This window comes from Protopterus annectens, chromosome 11.part0 (assembly GCF_019279795.1).
Source record: "Protopterus annectens isolate FY-2018-M chromosome 11.part0, PAN1.0, whole genome shotgun sequence".
In the NCBI taxonomy this organism is placed as follows: Eukaryota; Metazoa; Chordata; order Ceratodontiformes; family Protopteridae; genus Protopterus; species Protopterus annectens.
In genome coordinates, this window is record NC_056745.1 from 554,257,184 (window position 1) to 554,275,022 (window position 17,839).

At 37.0% G+C, this 17,839-nt stretch overlaps 1 protein-coding gene across 1 annotated transcript in view; it reads left to right on the top strand.

Annotated features, from left to right (window-relative positions):
- The window catches only part of MSRB3 (methionine sulfoxide reductase B3), an 823,136-nt gene that overhangs the window by 450,885 nt on the left and 354,412 nt on the right, over positions 1-17,839 (top strand). Inside the window, exon 3 of the mRNA XM_044088063.1 lies at positions 8,699-8,807. Coding sequence (XP_043943998.1) covers positions 8,699-8,807 — 109 coding nt within the window. The remainder of the gene's footprint in view (positions 1-8,698; positions 8,808-17,839) is intronic.

The window sequence follows — 17,839 nt, forward strand, 5'->3', positions numbered from 1 at the left end:
TAGTTAGTAGTGGGTTCAGTTGAACTGTGGGGCATTTCTTTCATTGCCTTGGAAAATTCAGTGAATCTCACAAGTGATTTTCACTGAATATGTGTTGACAAGGAGGTTTTCACTGAAAATACCTTTCAATGAACTAATATAAACCCAATTACTCTATGCAGATTATTTCATTAAATATTAATGGTATTAACTTCCAATGTTAAAAATGTTGAAATTACTTATGCAAAACAAAAGTGATTTGACTTCAAGAAATACATTTTACATCAATCAAATGTAATGTATTATTAAATGTTAGACACTTTAAGAAAGTACTTAACAGCTAAAAAGATATTAAAGCTAGAGAGGTCACTATTATTATTATTGTTTTGACTGATGATTTTGAAGTTGGATATTTATTTATTTATTAAAACAAACAACAGAATTATATTAATAAACCTTAAATATAAATCATATGTTTATATTTGGTTATCTATATGCCCCCTTTGTACATTACAAATGTTTCTTGCTAGAATTAGGTAGAGGATTACAGATTTTAAATGCACATTTAATAATTTTAACAAATTACTTCAGCATCAATTTTGTTAAACTCATGCATGATTTTGCAGAAAACTTTAAGTGCACACAACTTTGAAAATTCATATTCTCATCTTATAAAGGCTTTACTCATTTAGATGTAAAAAAACAAACACGTCAAAAAGTCATTCAGGCTAGAACCTTTCTGTGTTTTGAATCTATCCTTCTACACCCGCTAGTTCCTATTGTTGCACATAGAGTTGGGGTGTCACCCAAACAGTGACAATCATCTAGAGCCAAGGAAAATTTCAATACTCCCAGCATCCTTTCTGATCATACCCCATTGATGGCAGATTTTCTACTATATATATATATATATATATATATATATATATATATATATATAGTTCCCATTCAGAAGCCTGAAACATCATAAGCCTGAAAATCAAAATCCTGAAACCAAAAGCCTGAAAATTCAGAATCCTGAAAACTCAAAATCCTGAAAGCCCAAAATCCTGAAAGACCAAAATCCTGAAACTCAAAATCCTGAAAACACAATTAATGCTAATATGTCACTATAAAGACACTAATATCTACCAACTGACCCTGACCCTAACCCTAACCCTAAGGTCCGTCACTATCGCACACTCACCTGACCCGTGCCCTAACCCTAACTCACTTAAACTGCCCCTAACCCCAATATTTGTCACTATTGCATACATGCCTAACCTGCGCCCTAACCCTAACTCACTTAAACCGCCCCTAACCCTAAAATAAAACCAACCGCACACTTACCTGACCCCAACGCATGACCTAACACCACAGGGCTAACAATAGCAAAGCCACAATGACATCAGTATGTCTATTTTGTGTTTTCAGGATTTTGAGTTTCAGGATTTTGGTCTTTCAGGATTTTGGGCTTTCAGGATTTTGAATTTTCAGGATTCTGAATTTTCAGGCTTTTGGTTTCAGGATTTTGATTTTCAGGCTTATGATGTTTCAGGCTTCTGAATGGGAACCATATATATATATATATATATATATATATATATAAAATTCATCCTCCTTTGGAATAATATACTTTAAAAAAAAAGAGTTTAAATTGGCTATAAGTCTTTTTTTGGGGAATAAAATGAATCTAGTTGCCTTTTATTTCTATTTGGGCCTCTTTTAAAGTCTATATTACTGACATTTTATTTCTGTTAGCTTTAAAGGAGAGGAAAGCAATATTAAAAAAATAACATTTAACTTCACAGTTAGAAATCCCAGACAAGTTACTGACAGTTAACTCTATAAAATATATTGCAAAAAGAACAGAAATTGTTAATGCTTTAGTCAAAAATGTTAAGAGAATTAGGCAAAAGTGTGTGATATAAGATAGGTACAATGCAATATGATAGAGTGGAGACATGGATCCTTTTCAAGATGGTATTCTAATGAGAATAAGAAAAATAATAATTATATTAACTTAATTAGAAACAAGGGCAAGAATATATACAGTACTGTTATAGTAGTTTTTCTTTCAATCCATATTCAAATGATGTTATGGAAAAATTTATCCAAAACTACTCTTGTTCTGTGAACTGGTTTGAAGGCATTTTTCTCTGTAGAGTAACTTTTAGATGCCAATAATTCATTTTCAAAAAATAAAGCTCCTGAACTTGATTCCCTCCCTACTGAATTATACAAACATTTTTTAGAGTAACTAAGTCCAAAATTACTAAAGCTGGTAACTTTGTCACTTTCTGAAAATGTACCTGACCAGTATTATTCCTTCTCTAAACTTATTTTAATAAAAAAAGGTACTGATGGCATCTGTTGTGTGAATTATACAGTCATTGCACTTTTAAAATAAAGATTACAAAATCCTAGCTAAAATTTGTAATACAATAGTAGTGTTTAGTATCTGTAACAAGTCATATCCAAATCATTCAGTTTCATTCTGGAAAACGTCTTCCACAATATAAATTCTACAAGTTATTCAATTATATGAGAAGAAGAAAAAATGCTTCAGTTGAATTGGCCTTTTGTTATCTAGACTCACTGAAGGCTTTTGACTCTATTAATAGAGATTACCCATTTTTAATACTCAAGAAATTCAATTTACCCACCTCTCTTTACAATTTAACAAAACAAAATATTCTATTCATATTAACTCAACACATTCTACAGTATTATATCAATACTCAGGTGCACAGTAAGACTACCCTCTGTCCCAAACTCTCTTTTTAATGGGCATCAATTGTATTTTAAAAAGCATTGAATTATATAACCAAATTAATTATTTGGTTGTAAATAATCAGTCCATTAAATTGGTGGCAATACTTAGATGGTTTCATGTTAATAATAAACAATGTTATTGTTTCTTTGTATTATATTATATTATGTTATATTATATTTTATTATATTATATTATATTATATTATATTATATTATATTATTTCTGTTTTTCAGCATGTAAAAGATTTTGCTGGTTATAATATCAACTTTCATGAATTAAAGTTAATGTAAGTTTACCAATTATTTTTTTTAGGGTGGTTATATTCATATTCAAATACTCAGCTATGTACTGTGGAAGACCTAATCAAAATAGAAAATGGGACAATTAAAAATTGTAATTTGCTGGGAGAATTAATCTCTTTAACTTCAAACTGTATCCACAGTGGCTTTTTTTTTTGAAGAATATTTTAGTTCCTCCTTTAAAAGATTATTACAAAAAATTAAGATAATTTGATCACAATTTGTGGAGAGATGGTTCTCCAAGAATCACCCTGGGAAATATTAACATTACATAAATCAAACTATGCTTGTGATATAAAAGAACCAGGACAATCTTCTTTTATTCAGATATTAAGTTAAATGGAATTTAACAATGCCCGATCATATTTTGTTTATTAATAGCTTATAGCAAATATGATTAACTTCCTGGTATAACATTTTTATTTCATCTAAGACACACGACACACACATACAAGATATGCCATATCTTTCAAAAAATATTTTTTTGGTCTTTTTGGTTTTCTTTCCGCTTAAGATATCTGACACAGCTCAGCATGGTTTAGACAGATTCCATTCTCTAAATTATTGTTTTGATACAAAACATTTCTTTCAATAATCAACACATACAACCCCTTTAAACTGAATATTATAAAAAAAGAAACATTACTAATGTTATTTCATAAGTTTTCCATGTTCAGTAAGGTATCCAGTTATTATTTTTAGAAAAAGTGGCTTTATCAAAGCTATTAGGATTATTGGTGAAGTCTTACAATGAATCAGTACTAATCATTTCATGTTGGAGGAAGGAGGTATTTTCAAACTATGGAGATTTTCAGCCATCATATTCAATCTTTTAGAAATCAGACTATCCAACAGAAGATCATTGCATGGGCTTATCTTTCAAAAATGGCCTGGTTGTATACAATGACACTCTTTTGGCATGGATGTGAACATATTGGTACATGGTACCATATTTGTTCAAGTTGTGATGTCTACATTTGCAGTTAAAGACTTGTAAACTGTTTCATTGCATTGCTGATAAAGGTATTGATTGTGAATTCTCCATTTAGATTTTATGTAAAAATCACTCTTTTATCTAAAGACATTTCTAATCTAATATTACTTGTAAGTTTAGTCACAAAAAGATTAATTTTAGAAATATGGAATCAAAATTCTGAAAAATCCACAAAGTTCCTTTAAAAATGGTGGTTAATATATAATAAAATTCCATCTTATGAAAATACTGATTGTAATTAATAACTTTTGGATTATTTTTGGTGGCTGAAGGTGGGTGAGATTAATGTAGGTTTCCAATATGAATTTATTTTGAAAAAATGATTGGATTACAAGAACTGGATGTTGAAAGAAAAATATTTTTGATCCTTTGGAACATTAGCATACAAGAAGAGGAAGAGGAGGGGGATGTCAGAAGAAGCATAAAGAAAAAAAATTATTGGAGTGAGGGTGAAGGTTAAGAGAGGGAAGCTTAAAAATCTTCCCACAATTTTTTGGAAAGGAAAAGCACAATGTAAGAGTTATTTCAGTGAATGCAAATAGTTTTTTTTTTATTAAAGCAATGAGAATAAGTGCATAAATGGTGTTCAATTTTAAATGCTATTGTTCACAGAATTAGATTGCAAATTGAGAAGTAATAGGGAACAATATTACATGAAACATGGCAGAACACATATTCAGGGGTTATTTCTCTTTTGAGTGAAAAAATGAAGGCGTTGAACAAGTGTATGGTTAGTGCAGGCAGAGGGACCATAGAAGATATCAAGTGGGATAAAATTTGTATTACTACTATTTGGTTTATACGTTTATACGGATATGAAGGAATGGGATGATTTATTTTAACAGTGTATGTCTTTTGTGACAGTAAATAGGATAATTATAATGGGGGATTTTAATTGTTACACAAGAAACAAGAAGAGGAATGTTAGTCAGGATGTAAAGAGAATAGTATAGGGAAACTTAATGAGATCAAAGAGAATGTACACTTAAAAGTGGAGCTATGTAATACAGTAATAGATTATTATTTTTAACTTCAAAAGTTATAAAAGAAAGAGAGGGAGGGACTGTTATGACAGTTTTGTTTCTGATCATACTGCAATCTGAGTAAAGGTGGGGAAAATGAAGATGTTGTTTATGAAGGAAATGGCATTAAGACATTAACAGTCAGATTAACAGATAAAGAGAAGTTAAATAATGAAGTGGAGCAACTGTAGAGAGATCACGGAACTATGAAGAAGTTTTGTAAGTCATGGATAAAGAGGTTGATAACAGTTAAAGAAAATATAAGAAGATGAATCTGTATGTGGAGCTGCATGAAAGAAAGAAAAACGTATGAGTAGTTATATGTAAGTGGAAAATTTGAAATATAGTAATAGAGCTATTTTGATAGAGAAAAATAAATATATGAAAGGCATAAGAATAAAATGAAGGAATACATTTTAAGTAATGGTATTACTTATAGGTAAGTACTAGGCTAGCTGTCCTTGTGGGCCATTGTAAGTCAAGCCAGTTTCCCTTTTTGTGCTTGAATGAACTTGTCCCATTTGGTTAGGGACTGGCTTTAACCATCCCTTGGTTGATAATTTTATATTAACCCTAATAACTGGTCCTTTTCATGGGATAAAGCATTTAGGAGCTGCCTCTGTCTATTAGTAGTACAGGGGCAGTCCAAGAGCACATTTTCTGTTTCCCATCCATAGATCCAAGTTACTCTGAATATGGACAGAAATTAACTTTTTTTATGTGTTGTCTGTTCCAGAGCAGCATTCTGCAAGGTATACCTGTATACCTGTCCATTCAAACTGGTCTGTTGATGTTGCAGAAAAGGTTTAGATCCCTAGACTGAATATTTATGATGCCATTTGACTTGCTGATGTGCAGTAAATCCATCAGTACCAGGCTGGAGTATACCTTGTATGCTAGACACAGGTCACTTCTTAGTAGTCTGTAGGATACTGAGTATAGTGACAGGGCTTTGAGTCAGTCAGTATAGGACATGTTGTTTAGGCCTTGTATCCTTTTAGTAAGGTATCTCTCTGTTTGTTCCAATTGTTGCACTTAAAATAGAGAAAGAAGGAGAAGGTGTCATCATACCTGGGGTGATTATTTAAGGACAATAATGGTTTGATGATGGAAATGAAAAATTATAGAGTAAAACTGAAATATAAGCAAAAATGAGATAACGGAAACAGTGAAGGAATAGGTAGAAAATATTTATGGTGGCTTTTGAGAAGGAAATTCAGTAAAAGTTAATCACAAAACCAAGGAATAGTTTACAAAAAATGATAACAATGGAATAAATAAATGTGGTACTTGAACTTTTAAGAGAAGCATCGGTTTCACGCAATAATGGTATAGGGTATGGTGTGTATAAAAAGCTTAAAATATGTCAAAATGGGGTCTTTTATTAAGTTTTAAATGAATAGTTAGAAAAAAGGGTTTTCGGAAAATGTGATATGTGACTGCCTGCAGGTCTCGTTTTTTTTCTCACACAATCCATCAGTCTCTTGGCTGAACATCCTTGTTTCCTGTTGTGTTCTACTTGTCTATCCTAAATCTGGTTTATCAAACTGTCTTCTATTTTGTTGCACTAATGACTGAATTACTGTAATCTATTCTCTTTGATCTTCTCTTCAACTGAAACTAGTTTCTTCTCTGATGTCCTCAGTTCTTTATCTGTCCCACTTCCTGTTGGTCCCCTTAAGCTTCTTCAGTGACTCTGTCTTGACTGCATTTGCTTCTGTAACATACAGAAACACTGTTCATGCCACTGCTTTGTCCACCACACTTTTCAGTTTCTTTTATATTATTCAGTCATGCAAATCTATGAAACTTTGTGCCGGGTGGCTGCAGTGCCTCTGATTCTAGCAGTGACCTCCTCATTCAAACTTTCTTTCTCCTCAGCCACACCTAACAGATATATGAAGCTGTTTATATGCACTACTGTTTTCCCTTGTATCTCAGTTAGAAGCTTCTTCTGATATCCCCATTTGCTGCCCTGATCACTGTCTTTTTTTGTATTCAGTTTCATCCCATTTTTCCTTATGTTTTGCACTCCAGTCCCCTATCATTTGCTGAAGTTCCTGTTCAAGGTCATCATCTGCATACAGCAGCTTTTTGATTCACCCCCCCCCCCCACACACACACACACAACCTGTTTGCTAATGTAGTACATTACTAGTATAAACAGGAATGGACTTAGAGCTGAGCAATGATGCACTGACAGTCCCACTGTGAACCACTATTTGAGTCCAAAAACTGTATGTTTGCCATTGGATACCTGTATGTATCCTGCACTAATTCTATCAATGTTTTCTGGACTTTGAACTACCACAGAACTGCCCATATCAGCTTTCATGTGACCTAGGAATGCCCAGTTGGACTCTTTTCTCATCTCTAGCCTTTTTTCCACAAGCAGCCTCTCTGCAAACAGTTGTACTGTATCCTGGTCTAAATCCAAACTGCTTATCTCCCATGTTGCATTCTACTACTGTTTATTCATTTATTAAACACCCTCTCCAGCACTTTCATGCAGTGTGACAGAAGTCTGATATATTTGTACTACCCACTGTAATGAATTTCCCCTTTGTTCTCATGCACTGGCACAAGAATACTTATTCTCCATTGTTTGGGCTATCCTGCTTTCTCCATATAGTAATGAATATCCTCAGGAGCCATTTCTACCCTAACATACATAACATTTTGATCATATCTGCAGTGATCATGTCTGAGCCTGCTTTCCTGACGTCATCTTACTCAGTGCCCTTCACACTGCTTTAAGATGGATTCTCCATCCAATTTCATTGAAGGTTATTCAAGCAGTAGTACATTTTCTGTAAGGTTTTCTTAATTCAGAAGCTTCTTGAAGTATAGTGTCCAGTTCATTAATTATGTTAATGTAAATATGGAAACATTGCATACTTTCATAATGGTTAACAGCTAGCAGCATTAGTAATACAGTGCATTATAAATGGACAGTGGCAATGTAATTCTCTGTCTCATCACATTATTTTTTGCATAATATTCATCAGTAACATATAAATCACTTAATTATGAGCATGTTAAATATGGAAATATACATAGTTGTAGAACAGTTAACATTTTCATGGGAGTGTGTGTTAGACAGTAGACTTGTTTTTTTTCTGTTCTATCCTGTTCTTTTACACATTAAATATAATTATGTGGTAGGTCAGTTGGTTCAGGAAGTCTGCTCCAACCAATGTTATGATATCACAAGGAGTTGTGGTTCTCAAATGAAAATAAATAAGGCATTATATAAATACATTATATTCCATAGAATTTTAAATCTGTAATATAAAATAGCAACACTGCATGTGGTGTATATCAGATGATGCAGTTGTTAATTCTGAACATTACACAGAGAAAGGAAATGCTGGGTGAGTCTACTATGTTAGCGAGGAAATGCTATATGTAATGCAGGAAAGCTGCTCCAGAGGAATTATCTGACTCTTTTTGAAGGATTCACTCTGACTTGAAAGTTTACATGAAACAGTTCAACTGTCATTCCCAACTTGGTCTAGGCTAGCTAACGACAAGTGTCCATACTAGCTGTACAGCCACCGCCAGACAAAGCAATTTTTCAGGATTTTAGCTAAAACTCTTTCTGCTTAGCTTACATACTCTTTCACTTTTCTTGTCTTTGGCTTTCTAGGTTCTTGCAGAAAGAAAAAGGACTATAAGGTTGTCTTTACAAAGGAGGAACTGAGGGTGCATTTGACACCTTTGCAATACCATGTAACTCAGGAAAAAGGCACTGAAAGGTAAGGCAAGATAAAGAGAGTACTATGGTTAACACTACTCCTATCTGATTTATTTTTTTCAAAGACATTTTTATTTTGTTTTCATTATAAACATATGCAAATGTACATATAACAAATACAATAAAACAATAACAAAACTATTTGCAATATTTACATTCATCCATGATAAACAGTTTATCCATGAGAAGTTATCAGTATTTGTTCAAAAGGTTTTTCCAATTTTTGACAAGCTATTTTTTATGAGTAATGTTATGAGTTCTATAACAATTGGTTTGCAGCTCTCTTTTACAAACAACTTTTGCTAAATTAATAAAATCTTTAAACATCAAATCTTGTAACTTTTCTGGCAACTGCAAGAATTGACCAGAGTAACTGAATCTGAGATTTAGGTATTACATTAGGTATAGGAACATTGAAAAGGATTAGTAAGTTAGAAATCTGACAGTTATCAGACCATAACACATTTATAAAATATCTGAAGTCTTTCCGGTATTGAACAACATTTTTACATTCAATGAACATGTGAACCCAGTTGGCCTCTAGTAATTCATCACATTTCCAACATTTACTTTCATTGTTTTTGACTATAAGATTTATTTTATGTGGAGTATAGAAACTCCTATTCATAAATTTCCATGTATGCAATCTCCAATATAATGGAGAAGAGGTACCATACGTAGATTTTTAATAACAGTTTTTTGGATTCATCAGATTTATTTTATGTGGAGTATAGAAACTCCTATTCATAAATTTCCATGTATACAATCTCCAATATAATGAAGAAGAGGTACCATACGTAGAGTTTAATTAAAGTCTGACTCAGATTTTTACTATGTAAAGATTAATGGAGAATAAATATCTGATGAATCCAAAAAAACTGTTGAGTGTCTTTTCTTAGTATCTTATAGATATGTGAGATACTTAATTTTTGATCATCTGTCTTTTGAAGACACCTAATAAAAAGCTAGATCAAACTAGGTATAGATTCAGTGGGTCTATATTATATGCATGAACACTTAGTTTGTCGAATACAGCATGACTGACACCTAATGAGTGAACTGCGAGTACACCGAACGCTGGAAACCACAAAATTTGAAATCCTGATTCGGCATAGTCGGCCCTTCTGCTGTGTAGCTCCATAAGGTAAGTGTGCGATAAGATATGGACCTTAGGGTTAGGGTGCAGGTTAAGGTAAATGCATAGATAGTAATGTATGTAAGGGTTAGAAGTAGGGTTTGGTTAAGTGTATGTGTGTGGATTATTTATTTTGTTTGGGTATAGTTTATTAAGGTAAGTGTGCGATAGTTATGGACCTTAGAGTTAGGGTGCAGGTTAAGGTAAGTGCATAGAAAGTAATGTATGCAAGGGTTAGTGTTGGTTTAGAATTAGGGTTTAGGTTAGTGTATGTATGTGGTTTATTTATTTTGTTTGGGTGGGTAGTATGTAGCGAGCGGTGTAGTGGGAAGTTTGTTTTGTTTTCGTTAGTGGGTGGAACGGTGTTGGCTAAGCAAAATTATTCAGTGATGTGTTTTTCTGCGTTCTGAGGTTTCAATGACTTAAGCGTTCACTGAATAGGTGTTGATCATGTTGTATTCGACAACCTAAGCATTGGCGCATATAAAATAGACCCAATTCAGTCACTAGGTTGATTCATACTCTCATTTTGTTTTCTATAAACTGCCGTAATGAGTGTATAAACAACCAAGTGCCTTGACTATTATCAAAACTACATAGAAGAGAGTTTAGTGGTTTAATACTCTTATTTTCAATAAACTAATGCCAGAATATCAAGTTATTTTCCTTTAATTTTTGCATCGCATTGATGTTGAAAGAATCTAGGCAATCAGGGGAGTATGCTTTAGAGAATATAAGAAATAGAAATTATTTAATATTGTAATTGCAATCAATTATATTTTTAAAGTTATTAAATATTTGATTAATGCCACAAGAAAAATGATCAAACCTCTTATTAAATAAACAAAATTAACGGAAAAGCCAATGAACTCTACTTATTCCGTATTGTTCCTTAAATTGATTTTCTATAGTGCTGACATCAGTTATATGAATCTCATGTGTTATTTTCCAGCCAGATATATAGATAGGTGTGATCCAATGTAATATTACATTAATTATACCTGATTTAGAATAAAGATCTAAGCTAGGGAATGCTATCCCATTACTGTTCCAAGCTCTAATGTGCCATTTATATGCAATCCTAAGTTTTAAGGGGAACCTTAAAAATTTAAGTAGCATGGAGTCTATTTTATGAATAAGTTTTTGGGAGGGGGTATTATCAATGACTGTATGTAAAACATTTTAGGTAAAATTATCATTTTAATTTAAGAGAACCTATCCTCCATTGTGAAGAACATGTAATTCCATCTTTTGATTAGTTCACTAATGGTGGTTATTAAATTATTGTAGTTTAGTTTAACAGACTCTTTCAATGTACTCTTTATAGTGACACCCAAATATTCTAATACATCATTCTCCCAATTAAACAGGCTATTCTCTCTTAGGTTTTTGTTGATCTTTTTGTTAATCAGTAATGCTTTGGATTTACTATGATTAAATTTAAGCCCTGAAATTCTTTCAAACTTGCTTAAGGTATTTATAACATTATGCAAAGAACCATCAATATCACCCAACGTTAACAACATATCATCAGCAAATAATTGTATCTTAGGGCAATAGTCCTTATTAACTTGAAAGCCTTTCTACATTTTGCTTGTTTCTGATATATATAGCAAAAGGTTCCATTGAAAGAACAAACAATAATGGTGGTAAAATTCCCTTGAGGATTTCTAGTAGTGAGGATAGACATGATCCAATTTTCACATAATAGGTTCATAGGTAGGTTAGGCTATCTGCCCGAAGGCATTTATAAGACTAGCCAGAATGTGTTGGCTTTCGCCGCCCACTTAGATTAGTTCCCTGTGCCTCTGTCCAGCAGAGCCCCTGAAATGATCCCCGGGGTAAACTTTCTGTTTCCCCTCCACTCATCAAGGTTTCTCTTGAAGAGTGTTAGCGAAGAGCTCTGCCTAATGTAGATTGCAATCTTGTTCCAAAGCATGGGAAGTCTCTGTGACAGGAATCTATCCCTCCAGCATGTCCTATTTATTGCTGTGGTGAGGTTTAGATCCCTAGAGCGTGTGGCTCGAGGGGATAAGCTTTTCTTTAGGTGGAGCATGTCGATCAGTTTTGGGTTGGACATGGCCTTGTATGTCAGGCAGAGATCACCTCTGAGTAGGCGGTATGCAACCGAGTACAGCTGGAGTTTCTTCAGTTGAGCTGCTTAAGGCATCTGTTTGAGGCCAGTGATCCTCTTGGTGAGGTACTTCTGTGGTCTTTCCAGCTGTTGCAGGTGTCTTGTAAGATACATCCCAAATGGGGCGTTGTACTCTATGATGGGTCTGATGAGCGATGAGTAGAGGGGCACAATGACCTCTTTTGATCTGGATGCGAACCCTTTTGTGATAAGGTATGCCACGTAGAAGGATTTTCTAACCACTTTGGCAATGTGATTATCAAAGGAAAGTTTACTATCTACTTGGGTCCCCAGATCCCTTATTACGTCTTCTGTATTTAGGGGACTACCACCTATGTGGTAGTTTGTGGGTACTTTGTTTTTTCCAAAGGGGATGACTATGCACTTTTTGGCATTTAGCTTGAGGCCATGATTTTGACACCAGATGTCCATCTCAGTGAGACCCTTTTGGAGGATGTCTGTGTCAGCCGGATAGTCTATTATAGCCCCTAGTTTGCAGTCGTCTGTGAACTTGGTCAGCCATAGTCCTCCTGTGCTTGCCTGTACTTCTGAGAAGTATATGCCGAACAGGAGGGGTCCGAGGACTGAGCCCTGGGGAATGCCACTTGTAACCGGTTTAGAGTCAGACCTAGCTCCCGCAACTCTTACCATGTGGGTTTTGCCCGTGAGCCAGTTGGCAACCCATCTTGTGACGTAGGGGTTTATGTTCAGGCTGGTGAGCTTGTCTATAATACCAGAATGGGGAATGATGTCAAAGGCCTTTGCGAGGTCTAGGTAGGCTGTGTGTACCACCTTTCTCTCGTCTATAGCCTTGGTAACTGTCTCAAAGAAGTCCACCAAGTTTAGGAGGCCTGATCTGCCCTTAACAAAGCTAAACTGGGTAGGGTCCAGTATTTGTAGGTTCCCAATGTCTCTGTTAATGAGTTCTATGATGATGTGCTCCATAGCCTTGCAGACCAAGCTAGTCAGCCTTATAGAGCGATAGTGCCCGGGGTCTGTTGTGGCTCCACCTTTGTGAAGTCGAATAACTGTTGCTGTGCGCCACTCTATGGGTACGTAACCTGTGGAGAGGCTGAGTTTGAACAGTGTGTTTAGGTGAGGGGTTAGTTCATCTTTGAACTCGTGTAGGATGCAGCCTAGGACACCGTCTGGTCCCATTGATGCTGTGTTTTTGGCTTTGGAGAGGGCTGTTTTAACCTGAGTGTCTGTGATTTCAGGAGCTCTACATTCATCTGGTATGGTTATGGGCCCTTTTGGGGTTGAGAGGGGGGTGAAGTTTATGCTGAACCTGTCTGCCAGAATGTTGGCAATATCAGTCAGTTCAGTGTATTTTGTAACATTCTGCACTAACTGAGCAGATCTGAGCATTGCCACTTAGATTCTTGACATAGCTAAAGAATGCCTTGTGGTTATCTTTGGAGTCCTTGGCAATTTTTCTTTCGAAACTCGCCTTGGATGATTTTATGAGGGATCGTAGTTTCTTGCTGATACTGATCAGGGATGTTTTCCCTTCTAGGGATTTTACTCTTTTCTGTACTAGTTTCCTCCTTCTGTTGTGAAGCTTGTTTATGGCAGGAGTCCACCAGACTGGTTTGCTTTTCTTGGAGGACTGAGTCTTGGTTTTTCTTGGGATAGCATGATCCATGCATTCTTGTAGGTGCCCGTAGAATGCATTAGTAAAGGATTTTGCAGCTTGGACGTTATCCTTTAGCATGGGAGCTTTGAAACTTTCCACCTCGGTCTTAAGTAAAGTGAAGTTTGCTTTTGAAAAGTTTTTCACGGTGGTTTCCTTGTCTGGGGGTGGGGGCAGAATGTGAATATCCAAAGTAATTTGTTTATGGTCAGATTTAACAGTGAAGGGTTGACCTCCAGTGTGGAGCACCGGTTGCCCATGTTGGTGATGACCAGGTCCAGTATGTTGTCACCTCTGGTGGGAGTGTTGACCAGTTGATCCAGGGTGTTTGAGTTTATAAATTCTAGGAAATGTTGGGTAAGGGAGTTAGTACTTGAGTAGTTCTCCCAATTAATGTTTGGGTAATTGAAATCACCCAATATTAGGGTGTTTGGTAGAACCTTTATATTTCCCAGTGTTTTCAGAAATGCGGCATGGGGGTCCTGGGACATGGTGGGTGATCTGTAGCAAGCAACAATTTGAATTGCAGTTTTGCCCGTTGTTAGTTGCACGTGGATGATCTCTGAAGCATCATGCTGTGCCACTAACCTGGAGGTGTGGGTATCCTTGATGAATATGGATACGCCCCCGACTTTTGTATTTCGGTCTGGGTTCTGTGGCCGAAATGTATGTTATAAGTTGTAACCTGGTAGTGCTGCGGTGCGCTCTGGAGCCTTAAACCAGGTTTCTGTTACTGCACATATATTGATTTTCTCCATACTGAGGAGTGCCTTAAGTGTGTGCATTTTGAGGTTTAGACTTCTGGCATTGAGTAGCATTACCCTCAGTTTTTTGTTACTTGTGCTATTTATGGTGGTGGGTTTGTCTTTTGAGCCTTGCCTAAAAAAAGCACTATGGGGGTGGCAAGAGCCTTGGCCAGTATTTGAAAGCCTAAGGGTGACAGGTGCAAGCCATCTCTAGCGAAGCAGCGTGGCTTGACGAGCATGTCATCCCAGGTGGACAGACACTGGATCCCCTTTGAATGACACCAGAAACTTAGCCAATTGTTGAAATTGATAATTTTTTCTTTATACTGTGGTATCATTCTTGGTGAGGGCAGGATGCTACTCAGGGTCAGGGTCATACTGGCCTGGGCTACAAGATCAAAGAGCTCTTCCATGTCTCTTTTCATTTAGTCCAGGGAGGTACGGCTCAGGTCATTCACACCAACATGGACAATGACAGAGTCATATTTGTACTTATTCTGGAGTGACCTGAGTGCTTGTGATATGTGGCGAATCCTGGCACCCGACAGGCAGCTAACAGTAACCTTCTCCTTATTCAGCCTAGTGAGTGGGACGTCAGTGTGCCTGACTATAGATTCACCTATTATTAGTATGTTGGGTATATTATTTTGCCTTAATGGCTGTAATTGCATGGCACACTGGTTTTGTGAAGTATGTGTTTCATGATTTGTGTTGGGGGTGGAGGTTGCTTGGATGTCTGCTTTGGAGGTTTCTGTTGCTTTTGCAGATTTTTATTTGGAGCCTCCGAGTATGTTTTTGTGTATTTATTTGTGCTTTTTTGCTGGTGCTGGTTTAATGGGTCTATGTGAGACTGGTGGTGTGATGCAAGTATTTCCCTTCTCCTCTTGACTGTCTGATCCAGCCTTGGGTTGAGAGAGCTTAGCCTCCAGTTTGGCTGTATAATTGCATCTCTCACATGTATTAGTGTTTGGTGGTAGGAGGAGAGGGTTGTCTGTGTACATGAGGCAGTTGTAACATTGCCTCAAAATGCCCAGATTCACCAGTTGGACTGGTGAGTATGCCTGAAACTGCCCTTTGGACATGCCTGGATAGGTACAGTGAACTGTTTTACTGAATGGCTGGTAAGGTTGAATAGAGAGCCTTGTCCTTCTGTACAGTATAGGAGGGTCTAGTGCTAGGGTTTATAAGTGCTTGCTATGAGTTTTGTGCAAGTGCTGGGCTGAGAAATGTGTTGGCTTTCGCCACCCCCTTAGATTAGTTCCCTGTGCCTCTGTCCAGCAGAGCCACTGAAATGCATCTGTAGTGCTCTTTCCTGGCATGAAACCATACTGCTGATCACTAATCATCACATCCCTTCTTAACCTTGCTTCCACTACTCTTTCCCATAACTTCATGCTGTGACTGATCAATTTTATCCCTCTGTAGTTACTACAGCTCTGCACATCACCCTTATTCTTAAAAATCGGTACCAAAACACTTTTTCTCCATTCCTCAGGCATCCTCTCACTTTCCAAGATTTCATTAAACAATCTGGTTAAAAACTCCACTGCCATTTCACCTAAACACCTCCATGCTTCCACAGGTATGTCATCTGGGCCAACAGCCTTTCCAATCTTCATTCTCTTCATAGCTATCCTTACTTCCTCCTTACTAATCCATTGTACTTCATGATTTACTATCCCTACATCATCCAACCTTCTCTCCCTCTCATTCTCTTCATTCATCAACCACTCAAAGTAGTCTTTCCATCTCAACACAGTCTCCTCGCTTGTGAGTATGTTTCCCTCATTATCCTTTATCACCTTTACCTGATGCACATCTTTCCTAGCTCGGTCCCTCTGTCTAGCCAATCGGTACAGGTCCTTTTCTTCCTCCTTAGTGTCCAACCTTTCATACAACTCTTCATATGCCTTAGCCTTAGCCACCTCTCTCTTTGCCATGCACCTCATCTCCTTATACTCCTGTCTACTTTCTTCATCTCTCTGACAATCCCACTTCTTCTTTGCCAACCTGTTTCTCTGTATACTCATCTGTACTTCCTCATTCCACCACCATGTCTCCTTGTCATCCTTCCTCTGTCCAGATGTGATACCAAGCACCTTTCTAGCCGTCTCCCTTACTAGCTCTGCTGTAGTTACCCAGCTGTTTGGTAACTTTTCACTGCCACCCAGGGCCTGCCTTAACTCATCCCTGAACTCCACCTCACAATTACCCTTTTTCAATTTCCACCACTTGATCCTTGGTGCTGCCCTCACACTCCTCCTCCTCTTCTTGATAACCAACGTCATCCTACAAACCACTATCCTATGCTGCCTAACGACATTTTCTCCAGTCACCACTTTACAGTCTCCAATCTCCTTCAAACTGGCCCTCCTACATAAGATATAATCCACCTGTGTGCATCTTCCTCCACGCTTGTATGTCACCCTATGCTTCTCCCTCTTGTTAAAATACGTATTCACCACAGCCATGTCCATCCTTTTTGCAAAATCCTCTACCATCTGACCTCCTGCATTCCTTTGTTTAACACCATACCTACCCATTACTTCCTCATCCCCCTCTGTTCCCTTCACCAACATACCCATTGAAATCTGCTTCAATCACCACTCTCTCACCCTTGGGTACAGTCATCACCACTTCATCCAATTCACTCCAAAATTTTTCTTTCTCATCCATTGCACACCCAACTAGTGGAGCATATGCACTAACAACATTCATCATTACACCATCAATTTCCAGCTACATAAACATCACTCTATCTGACACTCTTTTCACCTCCAAAACACTCTCAGCATACTGTTCCTTCAGAATAACTCCTACGCCATTTCTCCTCCCATACACACCATGATAAAACAATTTGAACCCACCTCCGATACACCTAGCCTTACTCCCCTTCCATCTGGTCTCTTGCACACACAATATACCAACCTTCCTTCTGTCCATCATATCAGCTAGCTCTCTCCCTATACCAGTCATACTGCCAACATTCAAAGTTCTGACCCTCACTACCACAGTCCTAGCCTTTCTCCTCTCCTCCTGCCTTTGGCCATGTCTTCCGCCTCTTCTCCTCCTTCGGCCAACAGTAGCCCAATTTCTGCCAGCACCCTGTAGGCTAACAGTACTGGTGGCAGTCGTTGTTAACCCGGGCCTCGACCGATCCGGTATAAAAATTTTTCTTGGTGACTTCATGAAATGTTTTGGCGAAGTTTTATGCCAGATTCCCTTCCTGAAGCAACCCTCCCCATTTATCCGGGCTTGGGACCGGCACAAAGAAATGCACTGGCTTGTGCATCCCCAGTGGCTGGGTTAATCCAAAGGCTTAGAATAACAGTTACAATTTAATCGGCTACTAATAAGCTTGTGCCACATTAAAAATTTTCATTAA